Source organism: Pelodiscus sinensis, chromosome 4, assembly GCF_049634645.1.
Source record: "Pelodiscus sinensis isolate JC-2024 chromosome 4, ASM4963464v1, whole genome shotgun sequence".
Classification (NCBI taxonomy): domain Eukaryota; kingdom Metazoa; phylum Chordata; order Testudines; family Trionychidae; genus Pelodiscus; species Pelodiscus sinensis.
In genome coordinates this window covers 64,651,951-64,669,397 of record NC_134714.1, presented here as the reverse complement: position 1 = coordinate 64,669,397, position 17,447 = coordinate 64,651,951, and the positions used below count along the sequence as shown (strand labels likewise).

The 17,447-nt window shown below is 45.1% G+C and overlaps 1 protein-coding gene across 8 annotated transcripts in view; it reads left to right on the top strand.

Moving 5' to 3' along the window:
• Positions 1–17,447, top strand: part of LTK (leukocyte receptor tyrosine kinase) — a 160,669-nt gene that overhangs the window by 131,703 nt on the left and 11,519 nt on the right. For all 8 annotated transcript variants that reach the window (XM_075927149.1, XM_075927151.1, XM_075927148.1 and 5 more), the window contains 3 exons: positions 2,564–2,628; positions 4,848–4,977; positions 8,542–8,639. In XM_075927149.1, the coding sequence (XP_075783264.1) occupies positions 2,564–2,628; positions 4,848–4,977; positions 8,542–8,639 (293 nt within the window). The remainder of the gene's footprint in view (positions 1–2,563; positions 2,629–4,847; positions 4,978–8,541; positions 8,640–17,447) is intronic.

The window sequence follows — 17,447 nt, the reverse complement described above, 5'->3', positions numbered from 1 at the left end:
AGCCAATACTGATACTTCAGGCTTTGTGACTGAGACTTGACCCTCCTCCTTTTTTTAAAAAAAAAGGCTCCAGAGGCGATCCTGGCAATTACAGGTTTGTAAGCCTGACTTCAGTTGAAGCAGAATTATCAGACACAGAAATGAACACAGTATTTTGTGGGAAGAGTCAACATGAGTTTTGTAAAGGGAAGTCATGCCTCACTAATCTATTAGAATTCTTTGAGGAGGTCAAACAAATATGCAGAAAAACAGGATCTAGAAGATTATAGTGTACTTGGACTTTTCAGAAAGCCTTGGACAAGATCCTTTGCCCAAGGCTCTTAAGCAAAGTAGGCTGTTATGGACTAAGGTCCTCTTATGAATCAGTAACTGGTTGAAAGACAGGAAACAAAGGGTAGGAATGAATGGTCCGTTTTCACAATGGGGAGGAATAAATATTAGTGTCCCCCAGGAATCTATAGCTATAACAGGACTATAATATAAAGTAGTGTTCCCAGGAATCTATAACTATAAAAGGGTTAAAAAATTAGATGAGTTCATAGAGCATCAATGGCTGCTAGCCAGGATGTACAAGGATTCACCCCATGCTCTGGGTGTCCTTAGCCTCTGTTTGCCAGAAGCTGGGAGTGGACAACAAGGAATGGATCACTCATTGATTGTCCATTGTTAGTTCCTTCTGAAGCTCCTGGCATTGGCCACTGTAGGCTTGGTGGACTCTGATGTTCATCCCTTGATAAGTTCCTGTCCTAGATTCTGGTGCTCTGCCATTCAATCAGTAACAGGCACTCCAGTCTGTTGAGGAATTTGAAATGCCCCCCAAAAAACGCAGCTGAATGGAAGGCAGTGGGCATATGCTGGTACTCTGGCATATTGGCGCAGTTGCCTACAAAAGTTATGAGCCCCTAGCTGTTGACATTAAGTAGTGCTTGGTAGCATACATTGTAGTACTGTAAACTCATGTATTAAAGGACCACGATCAAATGTTATTATTTAGACACCTCTCCGGCCCAATTTAGGCTTCGTTAACAATAATAAAAAAAGTTTTAAAATCCTAATATTTATCATTAGATTTTCATGACTCATTGTTTAAAGTAAATGAAAATCATTTGAGCTATTTATGTGTAAACTTCCCCTCATTAGTCTACTCAAGTTATGCGCTCAAATTAGCCTAGCTCCAGTGAGATATTACTGGTTGGGGACTGGAACCCAGGAACTTTTGCATGTAAAGCTGTGTCAGGGTTACCCTACTGGCAAGAGTGATCATACACCACAGAGTGATTTAACTAGCAGCTCAGAGTAATTGGCTTAGCAACATGATTGGATTGGAGGCTGATAATTTGTTGCAACTCAAGCTAATGCATCACAACTGCCTTATTGGCTCAAGCAGCAGCAATACTGGAGCTTCTAACTGCCCACAGCCAGGTGGGCCAGCTAATCTGAATCTAAAGCACCATTTATTTGAGGTTTTGTGTGGGACTGTGAGTTGAGTTGGAAGTAACACTGGAGTTACAACTTGAGCTAACTGTGCTGTAAATCCAGAGAATATGTTTGTGCTGTAACTGAAATACCCAAGGCAGGCTGGGCTTTGCTGAATCAGGCTTATGGGACTTGGGCTGTGGTGCTGTTTAACTGCAGTGTAGATGCTCTGTCTTTGGCGGAAGTCCAGGCGCTAGATCCCTGGGAGGTGGGGAGGGTCCCAGGGTATGTCTACACTAGCCCCCTAGTTCAAACTAGGGAGGCTAATGAGGGCGACTGAAATTGCAAATGAAGCGCAGGATTTAAATATCCCACACTTCATTAGCATGTTTCCGGCAGGTCGCCATTTTGGAAATTGACTAGCCCGGAAGAACTGCCCGCGTCTACACATGGCAGAGAAGGGCGATTCCGAAATAAATTCCTTACTTCGAATTACCAGTTAAACCTCATGGAATGCCTCTCCCATGGAATGAGGTTTAACTGGTAATTTGGAGCTCTGAGGGATCAACCTCTGCCCCTTCCACCTAAGGCTCCGCCCTTTCCAGAGGAGCGGCACTGCGCCCCCACACACTTTGTGCCTGTGTCCATGTATGTGGCTGTTGGCCCCGCTGTGCCTCATATCCTAGCCTGCAGTCAGTAGCAACCACCCCATCTCCTCAGTCTGCACGCAGATAGCAGCGGCCATATCATCCTCTGCAGTGGTGGCCTCACCATGTAGTGCAGAGCCACACCTGCAGTTTGTTTTTGTCACTGCCAGGAGAGGAGTTCACATTGTTTTAAATGAACAATAGTTCCCTAGCAACTACACTTCTCTGTACAGAACCAGGTGTGATCTTCTCTGGCTACAAAAGAACTGCAGGTATTTAAACGCAAGAATATTCTTCACACAGGTCATTCATCTCTTGTTTCTTTCCCATTCCTTGAGTCATATGTGACTCAGTGAACCGGGGATTGGAAGAGGAGCAAGAGCCTCTCATCATATCTACTACATAATCATGTATTATGTTTTCACTGGCTTTTTTAAATACATCTCTTAAATATCTTTGTTTCTTCTGGGTGCTTCTCCCTTTTCATTCCCTCTCAACAGACACTGCCAGAAATCTGCTCTGAGCAGGATGAGATGGATTTTCTAATGGAAGCACTGATAATCAGGTATGTTTCATCTTTTAGTCTGGGGAGGGGTTCACTTTAATCCATGGGTCCTATCAGAAGATTAACTCACTGACTCAGGAGATTAATAACAGGGTGGAGAGACTTTCTCATCTAGCCCTACTCTTAACTACAAATTATTACTTCTGATGGCTATTTGGTGGTTTATTAGTTAGTTTTTAATGGGCATGTGTCCACCTTGTACATGATACCCTAACTGCTTTTCTCAGCAAAGCATAAAGTAACTTCTCCAGTGGTGTTTTTTTTGTTTTGTTTTGTTTTGTTTTTGTGTATTGGGAAATAAGCACTACATTCTTTTAATAGTGTTGCATGTTTAGTGTACCATTCATCTCAGAAATCCCAGGGCCCTTAGCCTTGGAGGCCCTTGTGTTAGGAAGCTGCCATTGATTAAATGAACAACTGTGTAATGAGTGAGCTACAAGATTTGGCCCTATAGTCATGCAATATTGCTGCTTCTCAGCACAGTCAGGCAGCATACATCATGCTGTCTGCCAGGGAGGGATTTTTCAACCTAGGACATTAGGGCAAACTCCACTCTTATTAAAAACACTGTGGGGTATGTAGGAGCAGCCTGGACCTGGCTCGTGCATGGATAGCTGCCCAAGGAGACAGTGCAAGAAGCTTCCCTTTGTGCCCTTGAAACAATAGTCAACCACAGCTGTTGCTCCTGTGCTCCCCTAAGCACAGGGACTTCTTTCTCCTAATGCCTTCTGCAGCACTAGTCACCCCAGGGCCTGCGTCTCTGCCCGTCGTCTGTAACAGGCAGCAGAGGAAGGCACTCTGAGCCCTTTTAAGGGGAGAAGTAGTGAACAGGGAACCGCTGTGTGCTGGGGAGCTCCAGGAGGCTTAGTGCCGCTCCTCACCTCGCTCAGCGAGGGTCAGTGATACTCAGGCACAATCTGTCTTTTGAGGTTTGTGCACACAGACTAGACAATACTTTATAAGGCCTGATCTGAAAGACCTTCCCACAGTGTGGTGTATAATTTATCTGCCTAGGAAAGCTAGAAGCCTGAGTCATCCCCATAATTCCAGGCACTCTCGGTATTTCAAACCTGGGGTTTATGCCATTAAATTAATCTCACAAAGTTTGAAAAGAGGGAAATAACCTGGAAGAACTCCCTTCATCTCTTTCATAGCACACAGCTGCTCTGCTGGGGAGGTGGCTCTCACTTATCATGGAATTGCACAGATCTCACCTGGCAAAACAATCCGCACAAAGAGCCGCACCTACTCTATTTTCTGTAAAACCTTACAAGCCTTTAAAGTGCCTGAAAGCCATCTTGGAATGTAGTGCTGGGGGTTATTTATTTGTATTGCTCTTTGCCCCTTCTTCACTGTTTGGAACAAAACCCTCCCTGTCAGTGTTTGCATGTGGATGACTTTATCTCCCAGCTAGGACACACTGCCGAGCCTAAAATTACTGCCCTCAGCCCATCTCCCGCAGACTATTGGAGCTCTGAGTGGCAATGTATGAAGCAATCATGCTGATAAGTGATTTTTAAAAGCAACTCACTGGCTAATTTCATAACGTGTTGATTTATTTAGTAATGTCTTCCTTCTCCATCCTGCCACCCTTGCCCAAGTCCTCAGTTCATCTCTAACCCAGGTTAGTAGTGATCAGAGGTTACTACCTTCTGGTGACAGTTTGGCAGCCTACGTTCAGTTGCTACAACTGGCACTAGCTCACTGTTTCTGGCAGACTGGAAACTGAACTGAGACCCCCTCCGCCCCGCAAACTACACAGTAAATTGTTTAACAAACATTGAAAGAAACCCAAATCCCCCCGAAAGAATTTCATTTCTGTACTATTTTGGACTTAAAAGCTGTAAGCTATCACGTTTCCCTTCTCCCATGACCTCTGTCACATTTAAATCCATTAATCTTCTCTGCACTAGAGAATATCAGCAGGAATGCGTGGAGGGAAAGGGCTACTGTATTTGGTAGCTTTTACTAGTTTTCACCCACTTTCTGAGGAGGCAATGCCAAGCAGAATCTCCTTGGCTTCTTTGTCACTATTGCCAGGCTGAGGGCACCGTGCTTTGAACTAGCTGAGGTCAGGATTGGCTTTGACAGAGTGTTACAGAACCAGGTTCTATTTAATCTCAGAAACCAAAGTTCAGGGAAAAGTTGGGCAAAAGGTTTTATCCTCTCTCTGGTTTTTGTCTCCTCCCTTCCCTGTCACCGTGGTGGTCAATTCACAGTAAGTTCAGTCACCAGAACATTGTGCGGTGCATTGGTGTGAGCCTCCAGACGCTGCCTCGCTTCATTCTGCTGGAGCTCATGGCCGGAGGAGACATGAAGAGCTTCCTTCGGCAGAATCGCCCCCGGGTGGTGAGACCATCTTCCTCTTTCCTCTTGGGTCTGTTTTCATTGCAGCATTTTAATAGGGCTGTTCTCTGATTCCCACCTCCTACAAACCTTTGAACATTTTTCCCATCTCGATGACTTGACTTGATAATAGAAAATGATTCCTGATCCCATCTTTCAAAGGATCCGGTTTACAGTATTAGCAACCAAGCAGGAAACAGAGTAAAGAATGTTTTCCTGTCACCTCTGCTGTTCTCTGCCAGGGACAGCAGGACAACAGCACATGAGAACGTTCCCTGAGCCTCCATCACACCGTCTACACACTGCTGGGTCAAGTGAAGAGCAGAAATTACAACACAACCCCCATTTCATGCACAGCTGTTGGGGCAGCTCTAGTGTTGCCAGCCCTCCAGGACTGGCCTGGAGATGCCTGGAATCGGCACCAATCTTCTGGTGACAGTTGAAAGCAATTTGGGAAATTTTAATGGGAATGTTTTACGAAAAAGGCATTGTTACGTGGGAAAATAAATCTCCTGGAATAGCTTCAGTCAGAGTCGGCAACCCTAGGCAGCTCTACAGCTGGTGTAAATAGACATCGCTGCATTTACTTCAGTGGAGCTATATTGAATTATATGAGCTAAAGACCTGGCCCTACATGTACAATTGGTGCTCAGTGAAACAGCCATTGCAAATCAATGATGATAACATGGAATTGGCCTTGTAGCCAATCAATTCTGATTTCCACAGATGTGTCTGTTACTGGCAAAAGTAACAAATAATTTAGATGGGCAGTTTTCAACATATTTGTTCACAAACTACTAATTTCAGCTATTTGTTATGGGTTATTCAGAATGTGTTATTGGCCATGTAACTCACGTGATGTTGCTTCTGCTCCTTGGGTGGATGAGTGAAGCTTTCTAAACAGGAGAACGGGCCTGCTCTACAGCCAGTTTTTGTACTGGTATAGCTATAACAGTTATAGTTGTATAAAGCTGTCTGTCTTAGGTATAGTTGCACAAAGTGTGGGTGAGGTAATGTCTTTGATTGAACCAACCTCTGTTGGTCAGAGAGCAGTTTTGGGGCACACAGAGCTCTTCTTCAGATCAGTTCAACAGCTTGTTTCTCTCTCTAACAAACGTTGGTTCCATAAAAGATATTTCATCCACCTTGTCTCCCTAATGTCTTGAGATCAATACTGCTCCCATGACACTGCAGAATAGAGGTTTAGTTTTTTCCCCTTTTCGTACTAAAATGTACTAATATAAGCAAATTCAACTACAGCCCCACTAAGGGGATTGTAAGGTTTAACTATGTCAATATAGTGAAAGCAGCACAACTTTTGTGAGAAGATGATGATGACTGGCTAAACAGCAGTGAAGAGTGAATGTTCTCATGTGCACACAGCAAATATAGGAATAATGTGAAGGACAGTCATTCCAATACCTATGTGAAAACAAAGAATGTTTGTTGGCAGCAAACAAAAAGGGACAAGAATTATTTGACTCAAAACAGACTTTCCAAATACAAAGTTATGTTCCTGTGCACCCTTTCAGAAAATTCAGCCAGCTTAGATCACTATTCATCATTCCATAGCCTCTTAGTGGGGCTGTAGTTGAATCTCCACCATGCTAATCTCTGCCTGCCTCTTATTTACTCCCTCTCTTTAACCTTTATAAGATTCTGGTTTATAACTCTAGCCTTCAAAGGCAAACATCCAAATGTTCTGTACAATAAAGACATGACCCACCTGGCTGATTAAACACCAGCTGCCAACAGCCAGAGTACTAATTATCTGGTTCCAGGCTGTGAACCGAACAACGTAACAGCATCCAGAGAAGAAACAAGAGAAGAAAAGAGCAATTTGACTTGACATCTCCAGGCGCTTCACTGAGCTTGATAGTAATTTCTCCACACCTCTCCCCAGAGCACTGGAAAAGCACTTGTCATAACAACTTTCCTGGAGATGCACCAAGGAATTTTTCCTGTAGGGGAAAAAATGATTGCTTGAAAATGAGTGGGTGTCACAGGGAGGCTTAGTCACCACCAGAGCACCTCCTTTTAGACACACCTGGGGATTGGCTCTACCAGTCCCACATCCCTCCTACAGTTGCTCACTCCATCACTCTCCCTTGCTTGAGACTTGGCTGCTCCCGCTTCAGTCCTCCCTTTCCAGGGTATCAACATTTCTCGGGAGCTGTTGTCCCAGGCAGCCCTTCCTGTCACTACATCTTAACAGCACCACTACCCAGTAGCTGCTATGGAAACCCAGGCCTGCCCTCTGCTCTGGGTTACAACCTAGGCACCCCACAACAAAAGTGGCCAAGGTCTGCACAGTCCTCAGCCTTACTGCCATATCCCTGGGCTACTTCCTACCTTATTTTCTTGCTCCCTAACAGCAACTGTGGCACCCTCCTCATCTCCTCTCAGCTGCTGAGCTTTATACTGGCCTCTGCTGTCCCTCTCCAGATATACCTTGTCTCTAAATTAATTCTTGTTCCCTGGCGGCGGCTACTCCTAGGTACAGCCTAGGCAGTTAATAGGCCCACTGGCCACCTTAATCCCTTCATGCCTTGTGTGGGCAGCCACCCCATCACAGCTGGACTCACTGAGAAGAGCACTGCTTAACTTCCATAGTGCTGTGAGCATGACTTTCTCTGGACTAAAATCTGAATTGGGCCTATCGTGTACTCAGCAAACCATGATGTGATTTGTTAGACAGACCCAAAGCGCTTCATCAGTCTGTGAACTAGAGTGGTTGAGAGAGCTATAGCATCTATGAGTATAGTGTCCTATGTCAGTGTCCCCTATAAGTAGAGCACTTGGGTGGCCACCCAGGAGAGATTCAAATGCTGCCCAGTTGATTAGCAGAGCTCTCTGTGCCCACAGTCCACATGTGTTTCTCCTGGTGGTGCACATCCACATATGCCTCTGTGCACGTAACAAAATTTATTCTGCACGTGGATGGGAAAATTAGAGGGAACATTGTCCTTTGTGTTTTCTATTCCTGAGTCCTGCCTCTTCCCCAACACAATGGACGTGACAGAGCTGTAGGTGATTAGGATTTGGTGCTGGCACAAAGAAGTGCAGTAACTCCTCTTTGCTTTCTCACTCTCTCAGTCCATTCAAAATCCAGGATGGATGTGATTTTCAAAAACCTCACTAATTTTTGCTGTGTGACCCATAAGCATAATTTGTATAGCTCTTTTGTGCTTACTTTTAGACCACCTGCCACACTGGGCAGTTCTTGTTCACACCTTTGATAGAAACATTGGCCATTTTATTTAGACTGGGACAAAAAACTCACCCCACCCCTCCATACTTCCTCATGCAGAAGAAATCTGCCAGACCCACTTCCCATGTCTGGAAAAACTTTAATCTTAAAAAATAGAAACTCAATCTTTTTCCTCTTCTCTTCTTTGATCCTCCTCCCTTCCTCTTCATCTTATCTTTTTATTTCCTCCTCCGCTCTTCTGTATATATCTCTCTTCTTCCCATCCTATCTCTCCAACTATTCCATTTTTCCTGTACTCTCTCCCATTCCTCCATCTTTCACCTCTTCCCACCTATCTGCGCCTCTCTCTTATCCAGAGTCAGCCATCCACTCTGATGATGCAGGACCTGCTGAACATAGCCAGGGACATTGCTTGTGGCTGCAAATATCTGGAGGAGAACCACTTCATCCACAGGTGAGAGGCAGGCAGTCCAGCCCAATCTGAAGGTAGTTGGAACTCACTGCACTTGTACAAAGCCTCTGGTTTTCCCTTTACAAGGGACTATGCAGACATGGGTTTTTTTCCCACTTTGGATTGATGTGGCTTTATGTTCCCCAAGTTAGACTTGAGTCTCAAGATCTCAAAGAGAAGCTCAATTGAACCCACATGGTTTTGACAAAAAAAAAGTGATAGCAGGATATCCCCATATTTCTGAAGCAAAAAGTAGGTTGAAATTGGACTCATTTGTCTTGAAATGTGGTCTGAAATTAGAACTTGATCTGAAGCCAAAAGCAGGCAGGTCTCCTTGTATAGCCCTAGGTAACTTTTAAGCTAAAACACTGTGGTGTCTTCACAAATGATGGCCTGAGTGCAGGGGCAGATGACTGTTTTGCGGGGCCCTGGGCAGCATAACTCCGCGGGGCCCGCCCTTTGCCACGGCGCATGCGCGGGGCTTTTTTAAGCGTGGGGCCCGGGGCGGCCGCCCCGTTCGCCCTGCCCTATATCCACCCCTGCCTGAGTGAACTGTCAATCAAGAATATAACTAATGATGAAAAGGGTCTGCAGGCATTAGCTAACCCCTGAACACAGTACAACTAATGATGCCACATTAACAGCAAATATTATAGGGATTTCCTATAACATGACAAAATGGTGTGAACTCTGCTGCTTTGCATATAGTGCTAGAGTAAAACAATCTTTATAAAGATTTTCAGAGACAAAAACGGGAGGTAGGTACCCAAATGCCATTGACTTTCAATGGGAATTAGACTCCTAGCTGCCCTTTGTTCCCTATTGGCTGTGTACACCGGCCCCAGCACACCTCCAGGCCATGCTCATGGGGTTGTGGGCAGGCAGACAGGAACATGGAGGAGTCAGAATTGGAGTGTATGAAGGGCCCTGGGGAATGGGTTGGGGAGACATGGGATTCAGGAGGCAGGAGTCCGGGCAGGGGGGTATGAGGTTTGCCGGACCAGCAACATTTTATTTGCATATTCATTTTTGCATAATGAATATGCAAATAAATATGTTACCAGTCCACCAAAAGTTTGTGAATGGGTTTGTTGGTCCATGATATAAAAAAGGTTGGGAACCACCGATCTTCTGGATACCTGTATCACATACACAGTTGAGATTCTTCCTGATTTCCACTAGATGGTAGCATTATCCTACATAAATGTACATGAGAATAAGGAGCAGCTTATTTCTCTTCTGCCCTTAGCTTGTTGATTGTTTTAGGAGTAGCACAAAAAAACTCCTTTGATCCATCAACAGGGAAAAGAGAGCAAGGGGGTTCAGAGTAAAGCAAAACAGGGCTTATGTGGTGTAGCACCCCTCTCTGCCCGGTTACCTTCTTTAATGCCAATCTGCCTACAGGTTTCAGTGGACAGCTCTGGGTGCTTCTGGATCTCGCCACCCACTCAGCAGGGTGTATCCTCTTTATTTTTTCCTATGAATTTATTGGGTGGTGCCTCCACCCCTCTCACTCCTTCCTGGGTGGGTCACCAGGGCAATTTGGGAGGAAAATTCTAACCACAAGATAATCCCCACTTACTTGCCAGATAGTTGGAGACTTCAAATAAATAACACAAACACGTACGATATCTTCAACACAATAATTATATTAAACAGGAAACAATTATAACAGGGTAAAACACTATTTTTAGATTCACGGGTGCCCACGCTGCTAATACCTGTGACTTTCCCCAGTCACATGACTTGATGCAGCAAATGTAAGATTAGTGTCCCGTTGGTACGTGTACTTTGTTGGGGCCCTTGATGACCTGTAAGCACAAAATTCTTCTCTGCAGTGATTTAGCAGTGTGGCTGACTGGGTTCAGTACAGCCCAAAGGACTCACAAGTGGGAGAAGGTGGTAAATCCCTCCACAGGTTTAATATGCAGCTGGTTATAAAATCCCTAAATCCTTACTCCCTGGCTTGAGGACACAGTTCAGGGAATAGGGGGTCCCCAAAACAAATTCCCTGACTAACTAAAAGATGGTGCACTCACAAACTCCATGGATGATCCTCCAGTTCAGAGATGACTCTGGACTCCTCAGTCACTGAAGAGGGGCTGATCTCAGCTAGCAGGGATCCTACTCAGGCAGGAATCAGGCTGCTTCAGTCCCAGAATTTCCCCTCACCACAAAGGGGTTCAGGGCTCAAGGTGCAGATTACGCAACTGTTCTAAAATCCAAACTGTAGTCTCCTAGCCCAGTGCCCAGACACAGCAGCCCTGAACTAGCAGGCAGAGCAGAGCTGACCATGTGGTGACTGGTCTCATCTAAGGAGCTGGAGGGCTAACTCAGCCTGGCCGGGGAAGTTTCCCAGCAAACTCTACGAACTGGGAATCATCAGTGGAGAAGGAAAACCCAGCTGAGGGATCTTGCTTTCAGGTTCCTAGAGGCCAGTTCTCAGGGGGGACCCTGCATGCAGGCCTGTGGCTTACCAGCTCTCCCCACAGCCAGTCCTGCCCTTGCCCTGGCTGGCTTCAGACTGACTCATAAAAAACAATGGTTTCTCCCCTTTCCTGAACTCCCTGGGAGGGGCATCTCATTCCCTATTTGTTGCCGGGCTGACTCTGAGTTTGCCTTGGCTTCCCCTTCCCTACCAGCGACAGTGCGCCTCTCCCTGAGCTGCCAGCAGACAGAACCCCAGGAATCTAGGTAATCTCCCTGGGGGTTACAGCAATATTCAGCCAGTAGGGTCCTGAACAGGGAGAAAGGGTGTATTCTGCTTCTTCCCAGAGCTTGAACAGCCACAAATAGGTGACACCATGTGACCCACTGTGGCAAAGGAGAGCCACTTGTGCAACCTCCCTCACTAGTCTTTGTTGTCCAGCGCCAGTGTATTCACAAGTAGCTAAACCATGCTGCCGCCCCTGCTGCCATGGTTTTACGTCAGTTTGCCTCTTTTTGCCCCAATTTCCTCATCTGTAAAACCAAGATTGTGAAATTTGCTGCTCTGCAATCTGTGGGTGAAATGCTAGAGAAGAGCTAACAACTGCTGTGAATAGTGTCAAAATATTCCAAGTTGGCTGAGCAGCATCTCCCAGTTCCAACGGAGAGCTGGTTTCAGTTCATGGAATTCCCAGGTGCAGCACCTTGCTGAACTCAGCTGACCCCTGCACAGCTCTAAGCCCATCATGTGCCCAGCTCATGTCAGTAGGAGTAGGGGACCCATGGCCAGGAGCACTGAGTAGTTCATTTACTAAGGATATGTCTACACTAGAGTTGGTGAGTTTCCACCTCAGGCGGATATACTTGTGCTAGCTCCTGTCAAGCTAGCACACTACAACTCGCAGTGTAGCTTTGGTGCCATACGTTGTGGGGAAAAACTAGCTATCCCAAATATGTACCAAGGGCAGGGGTTGTCAGTTATTTTTTGTCAAAGTCCATATTTCTTGACCAAGTTATAGCCAAGGTTCAGACTCCAGAGAAAAAAATATATTTAAGAAAATAAAAAGATTTTGGCATCCAGTCAAAAACATTTGGTGGTCTGGATTTGGCCCATAGTTTACCTATTGACTACCTAGGGTTTCTGATGGGATTGCTCTCAGAGTAGCTAGCTTGGCCCATGGTGCATGCAGCTAGCTCAAGCAAAGCTAGCATGAGTATATCTGTCTGTACTAAAAATTACACCTCCAGCTCTAGCATAGACATGCTCGGGGGGGGGGGGGGGGGGGTGCTACACAGTAACAGGGTGGAACTTGCATGTAGGCCAGGAGCCAGGCAGGGCAGAGTAGCCACACCCAGGTCGAAGCACATGTACAAACGTGCCCTCTTTCAGCAGAGCAAACAGGCCCCATTGCCAGACAGCCAGGCAAGGGGAAGAGAGGCTGGAGAGAAAGGGAGAAAAGAAGCAATCTGAGCAATGAACTGTGAGGCTGGTGTTTTGCTTCCCTCAGGCTTAGTGTTATAGGCAGGGATATGCGTGCGCGGTTAGGGGGATGGTGAGAGATCTGGGACACTGGGGTTCTATTGCCCATTTGTCACTGGTTCCACATGTGGTCTCTCTCAGGTCACTTCACGTCTCTGGGTATTGTTTTCCCCACTCTGTACACTGGCTATAATAAGGGGCATTATAAAAGTTATCAAATACAAAGCGCTTTAAGCACTTCAGATGAATGTAGCTAGAAAGGGATTAATTACAAAACACAACATAAAAAGTCTAATAGTAGCATCTCAATGTAAACATTTGAAAAGGGTCAGTAAGAGCTCAGGACTATGCTGGCATGCCACCTTACTGACATATGCACAGGGCAACATTGTACTGCGCAGAGGAATGGAGGAAGCCCCAGTCCTAACCCCCTGCACAGCTGTGCAGGCCTATCCAGCTTTGGAAGGGAGAGCGGAGACTGAAAGCCCGCGTAGGCAGAAAGAGGCAGGGAGGGGGTGGATGCAGAGCTATGCTGCCCCACCCCCACCTACACCACTCATACTAGGCAGTAGAGTGGCTAGTTGTGAAGGGCTGTGAATGATGTCCTGGTAATCCTCCAACATGGCCTATTCCCCCTCCTGCACAGTGCTGTCAACCATCAGTAAATTCACGGACGGTATCTGTAAAAGAGCTAAAATTGGGCCTGCTTGTAAAATCCATAAAAACATTTAGCTATCACATACTGGTCAAAAAAACAAACAAACTCCAAAACCATTGAGCTTTGCAGTGGTGCTGACAATTCCTTCCCATTGGCCCCGGGCCAAGATCTGCTCTGAGGGACAGTGCCAGGGATTCTACAATTTCCAGGACAGGGGTGGAGTGGGGAACTCTCCTGCTGGGGGCTCCTGCTGCTGGCTGGAGGGGGCTGCTCTTTTCTACCTTTGAACTTTACTTCAGCATTACTAGTGTCAGCACAGCAGCAACTTTTGATGGGTGTGCGTGTAGCACACACCCCTGCCAGGCTTCCCATAGCTTGGGGAGGGCAGGGTAAAGTGGGCCTTGGTGTAGCAGCCTCCCTTCTCCCTCCTCCCTCCCTCCCCCCCCCCCCCCCATGGCTGGTAGGGGCCCCTGGTCCCAGCCAGGCAAAAGACTTCTGGACATCCCTTCCCAGGATAGGAAGAGAGTCTGGAGCAGGGATAGTTTGGGCCAAGGGGGGGACTGTAATAGGAATAGAATTGTGTACACATGCACATGGAATATTGTTCATTTTTGTCCTTTTGAGCCATCTTTATATTGCATAAGACTGTGTCAGTAAAAAAGTTTGGTGGTCTGATTTTTCAGACTGTAAAAAAAATATATTACAAAGCAGGAGCTGCAGAAGAATTCTAACTCAGATGGGTGTCCTGAGTTACACTTCCTTTCTGCAGCTCCTCCTGGGCGGATACAGGTATGTGCTCCCGCTTACTCAATACATTTAGTGTGACAAAGGACGTGCTCATCAGAAGATGAATTGCATGCAAGAGGCTGAGGAGTATCATAGCTGTCATAGAAACTGTCTCTTTTCCACAGCCGAGAATCTTCACAGTGGAGTGTTCAACATCTCTGGTGACTCAGATGTTTACTCTAAGCCTTAGGGAAGGGTAGGAGAGATGTCCTGGAGGCCAAATTTAGGCTGCTAGGAAAGAGACTGAAATCCAGGACCTCTATGGTGGCATTTTCGGAAATGCTTCCAGTTCCACGCGCAGGGCCAGGTAGGCAGGCAGAGCTTCAGAGTTTCAATGTGTGGATGAGACGATGGTGTAGGGAAGAGGGGTTTAGATTTATTAGGAACTGGGGACACTTCTGGGAGAGGGGGAGCCTATACAGGAAGGACGGGCTCCACCTAAACCAGGGAGGAGCCAGACAACTGGCACTACACATTAAAAAGACCGTAGAGCAGTTTTTACACTAAAGAGATGGGGGAAAGCCGATTGGTGAGGAGATGCATGTAAATCGGAGGGAGACTTCTCTTAAAGGAGAATCCATTGATAGAGACTCTCTAAGCTGTAGTCAGAAAGAGAGGAGGGGAGAGGACAAACCATGGGCCAGAGCAGACAAACAACTGCATTCAAAGGAATCCAATGCATCAGGGAAGGGCAGACAAATAAGCAGTGGCAAATTTTTAAAGTGCTTGTACGCAAATGCTAGGAGTCTGACTAATAAGATGGGTGAACTGGAGTACCTCGTATTAAATGAGGAGATTGACATAATAGGCATCACTGAAACCTGGTGGAATGAGGAAAATCTGTGGGACACAATCATACCGGGATATAAAATATATCAAAAGGATAGAGCAGGCCGGGTGTGTGGCGGAGTGGCACTGTATGTGAAAGATAATGTAGAATCAAATGAAATAAAAATATTAAATGAATCAACATGTTCCATAGAATCGTTATGGATAGAAATTCCATGCTCCAATAATAAGAAATTAGCAGTAGGGATATATTATCGACCACCTGAGCAGGACAGCGATACTGACATTGAAATGCTGAGGGAGATTAGAGAGGCTACCAAAATAGAGAACTCTATAATAATGGGGGATTTTAATTACCCCCATATTGACTGGATACATGTCATCTCAGGAAGAGAAGCCGAGATGAAATTTCTGAATGGCTTAAATGACTGCTTCTTGGAGCAGCTGGTGCAGGAACCCACAAGGGGAGAGGCAATCCTCTTTAGTCCTGAGTGGAGTGCAGGATCAGGTCCAGGAAATAACCGTTACAGGACCACTTGGGAATAGTGACCATAATATAATAACATTCAACATTCCTGTGGTGGGAAGAACACCTCAGCAGTCCAGCACCCTGGCATTTAATTTCAAAAAGGGGAATTACACAAAAATGAGGAGGTTAGTTAAACAGAAATTAAAAGGCACAGTGACTAGAGCCAAATCCCTGAAAGCTGCATGGAAACTTTTTAAAGACACCATAATAGAGGCCCAACTTAAATGTATACCCCAAATTAAAAAACATAGCAAGAGACCTAAAACAGTGTCACCGTGGCTTAACCACCATGTAAAAGAAGCAGTGAAGGACAAAAAGGTATCTTTTAGGAAGTGGAAGTCCAATCCTAGTGAGATAAATAGAAAGGAACATAAACACTGTCAAATCAAGTGTAAAAATGTAATAAGAAAAGCAAAAAAAGATTTTGAGGAACAGCTAGCCAAAAACTCAAAAAGAAATAACAAATTGTTTTTTAAGTACAGTAGAAGCAGGAAGCCTGCTAAAAAACCTGTGGGTCCCCTAGATGATCAAGCTATAAAAGGAGCAATCCAGGACGATAAAGCCATTGCGGAGAAACTAAATGATTTCTTTGCTTCAGTCTTCACGGCTGAGGACGTTGGGGAGATTCCCCAATCTGCACCGTCCTTTGTGGGTGGTGAATCTGAGGAACTGTCCCGGATTGAAGTGTCATTAGAGGAGGTTTTGGAACAAATAGAAAAACTTAATGTTAACAAATCTCCGGGAGCGGATGGCATTCATCCAAGTGTTCTAAAAGAACTCAAATGGGAAATTGCTGAGCTATTATCTGTAGTTTGTAACCTATCCTTTAAATCAGCTTCTGTACCTAATGACTGGAAGGTAGCCAACGTGACACCAATATTTAAAAAGGGCTCTAGAGGCGATCCTGGCAATTACAGACCGGTAAGTCTAACTTCAGTACCGGGCAAATTAGTCGAAACAATAGTAAAGAATAAAATTGTGAAGCATGTAGAAGAACATAATTTGTTGGACAAAAGTCAACATGGTTTCTGTAAAGGGAAATCCTGTCTTACTAATCTATTAGAGTTTTTTGAAGGGGTTAACAAACATGCAGACAAGGGGGATCCAGTAGATATAGTATACTTGGATTTTCAGAAAGCCTTTGACAAGGTCCCTCACCAAAGGCTCTTATGTAAATTACATGGCCAGGGGATAAGAGGGAAGGTCCTTTCTTGGATTGAGAACTGGCTAAAAGACAGGAAACAAAGGTTAGGAATAAATGGTAAATGTTCAGATTGGAGAGGGGTAACTAGTGGTGTACCCCAAGGGTCAGTCCTGGGACCAGTCCTTTTCAACTTATTCATAAATGATCTGGAGAAAGGGGTAAGCAGTGACGTAGTAAAGTTTGCAGATGATAGCAAACTGTTTAGGATAGTCAAGACAGAAGCAGACTGAGGGACTCCAAGAAGATCTCACCAAACTGAGTGATTGGGCAACAAAATGGCAAATGAAATTTAATGTGGATAAGTGTAAAGTAATGCACATCAGAAACAAAGGGTAGGAATAAATGGTAAATTGTCAGATTGGAGAGGGGTAACTAGTGGTGTCCCCCAAGGTTCAGTCCTGGGACCAATCCTTTACCAATTCTGGGACCAATTCTGACTGGATTCTAATATTGACTCACTGTGTGAGCTCTGATTCAGTTTCCTGCTGTATATAATGGAGATGGTGCTTACCCTTGTAAAATGCTTTGAGATTTGTAGATGAATTACCATTAGTAAGAATTATAACACCATAGCAGTCGTTTTGTAACAAATAAGGGCCTAATCCTACTATGGATTAATTTCAATGTGGTCATGTGTGGGAGTAAGGGTTATTCATGTAAAGCTCACCAGATTGGTGCCTATAATCCTTGAAAAAATCCCTAAATATTTAAGATGTGACAGAAATGGAGCTGATATGCAATCATGTTATGTGTACGATAAAAGCTGTGAATCTAAGAATATTGATATGTAACCAGTTTGCTGAGATTATGTAATTTATAGTGAAGTTATAAGAATTTCCTGAGTGAATTGATTGATTTAACATAATGTCTACGGGATGAAGGACTGGGAAGAACATCTAAGTACACACAAAAAAGACAATGGGTTTCAGCCATTGGTG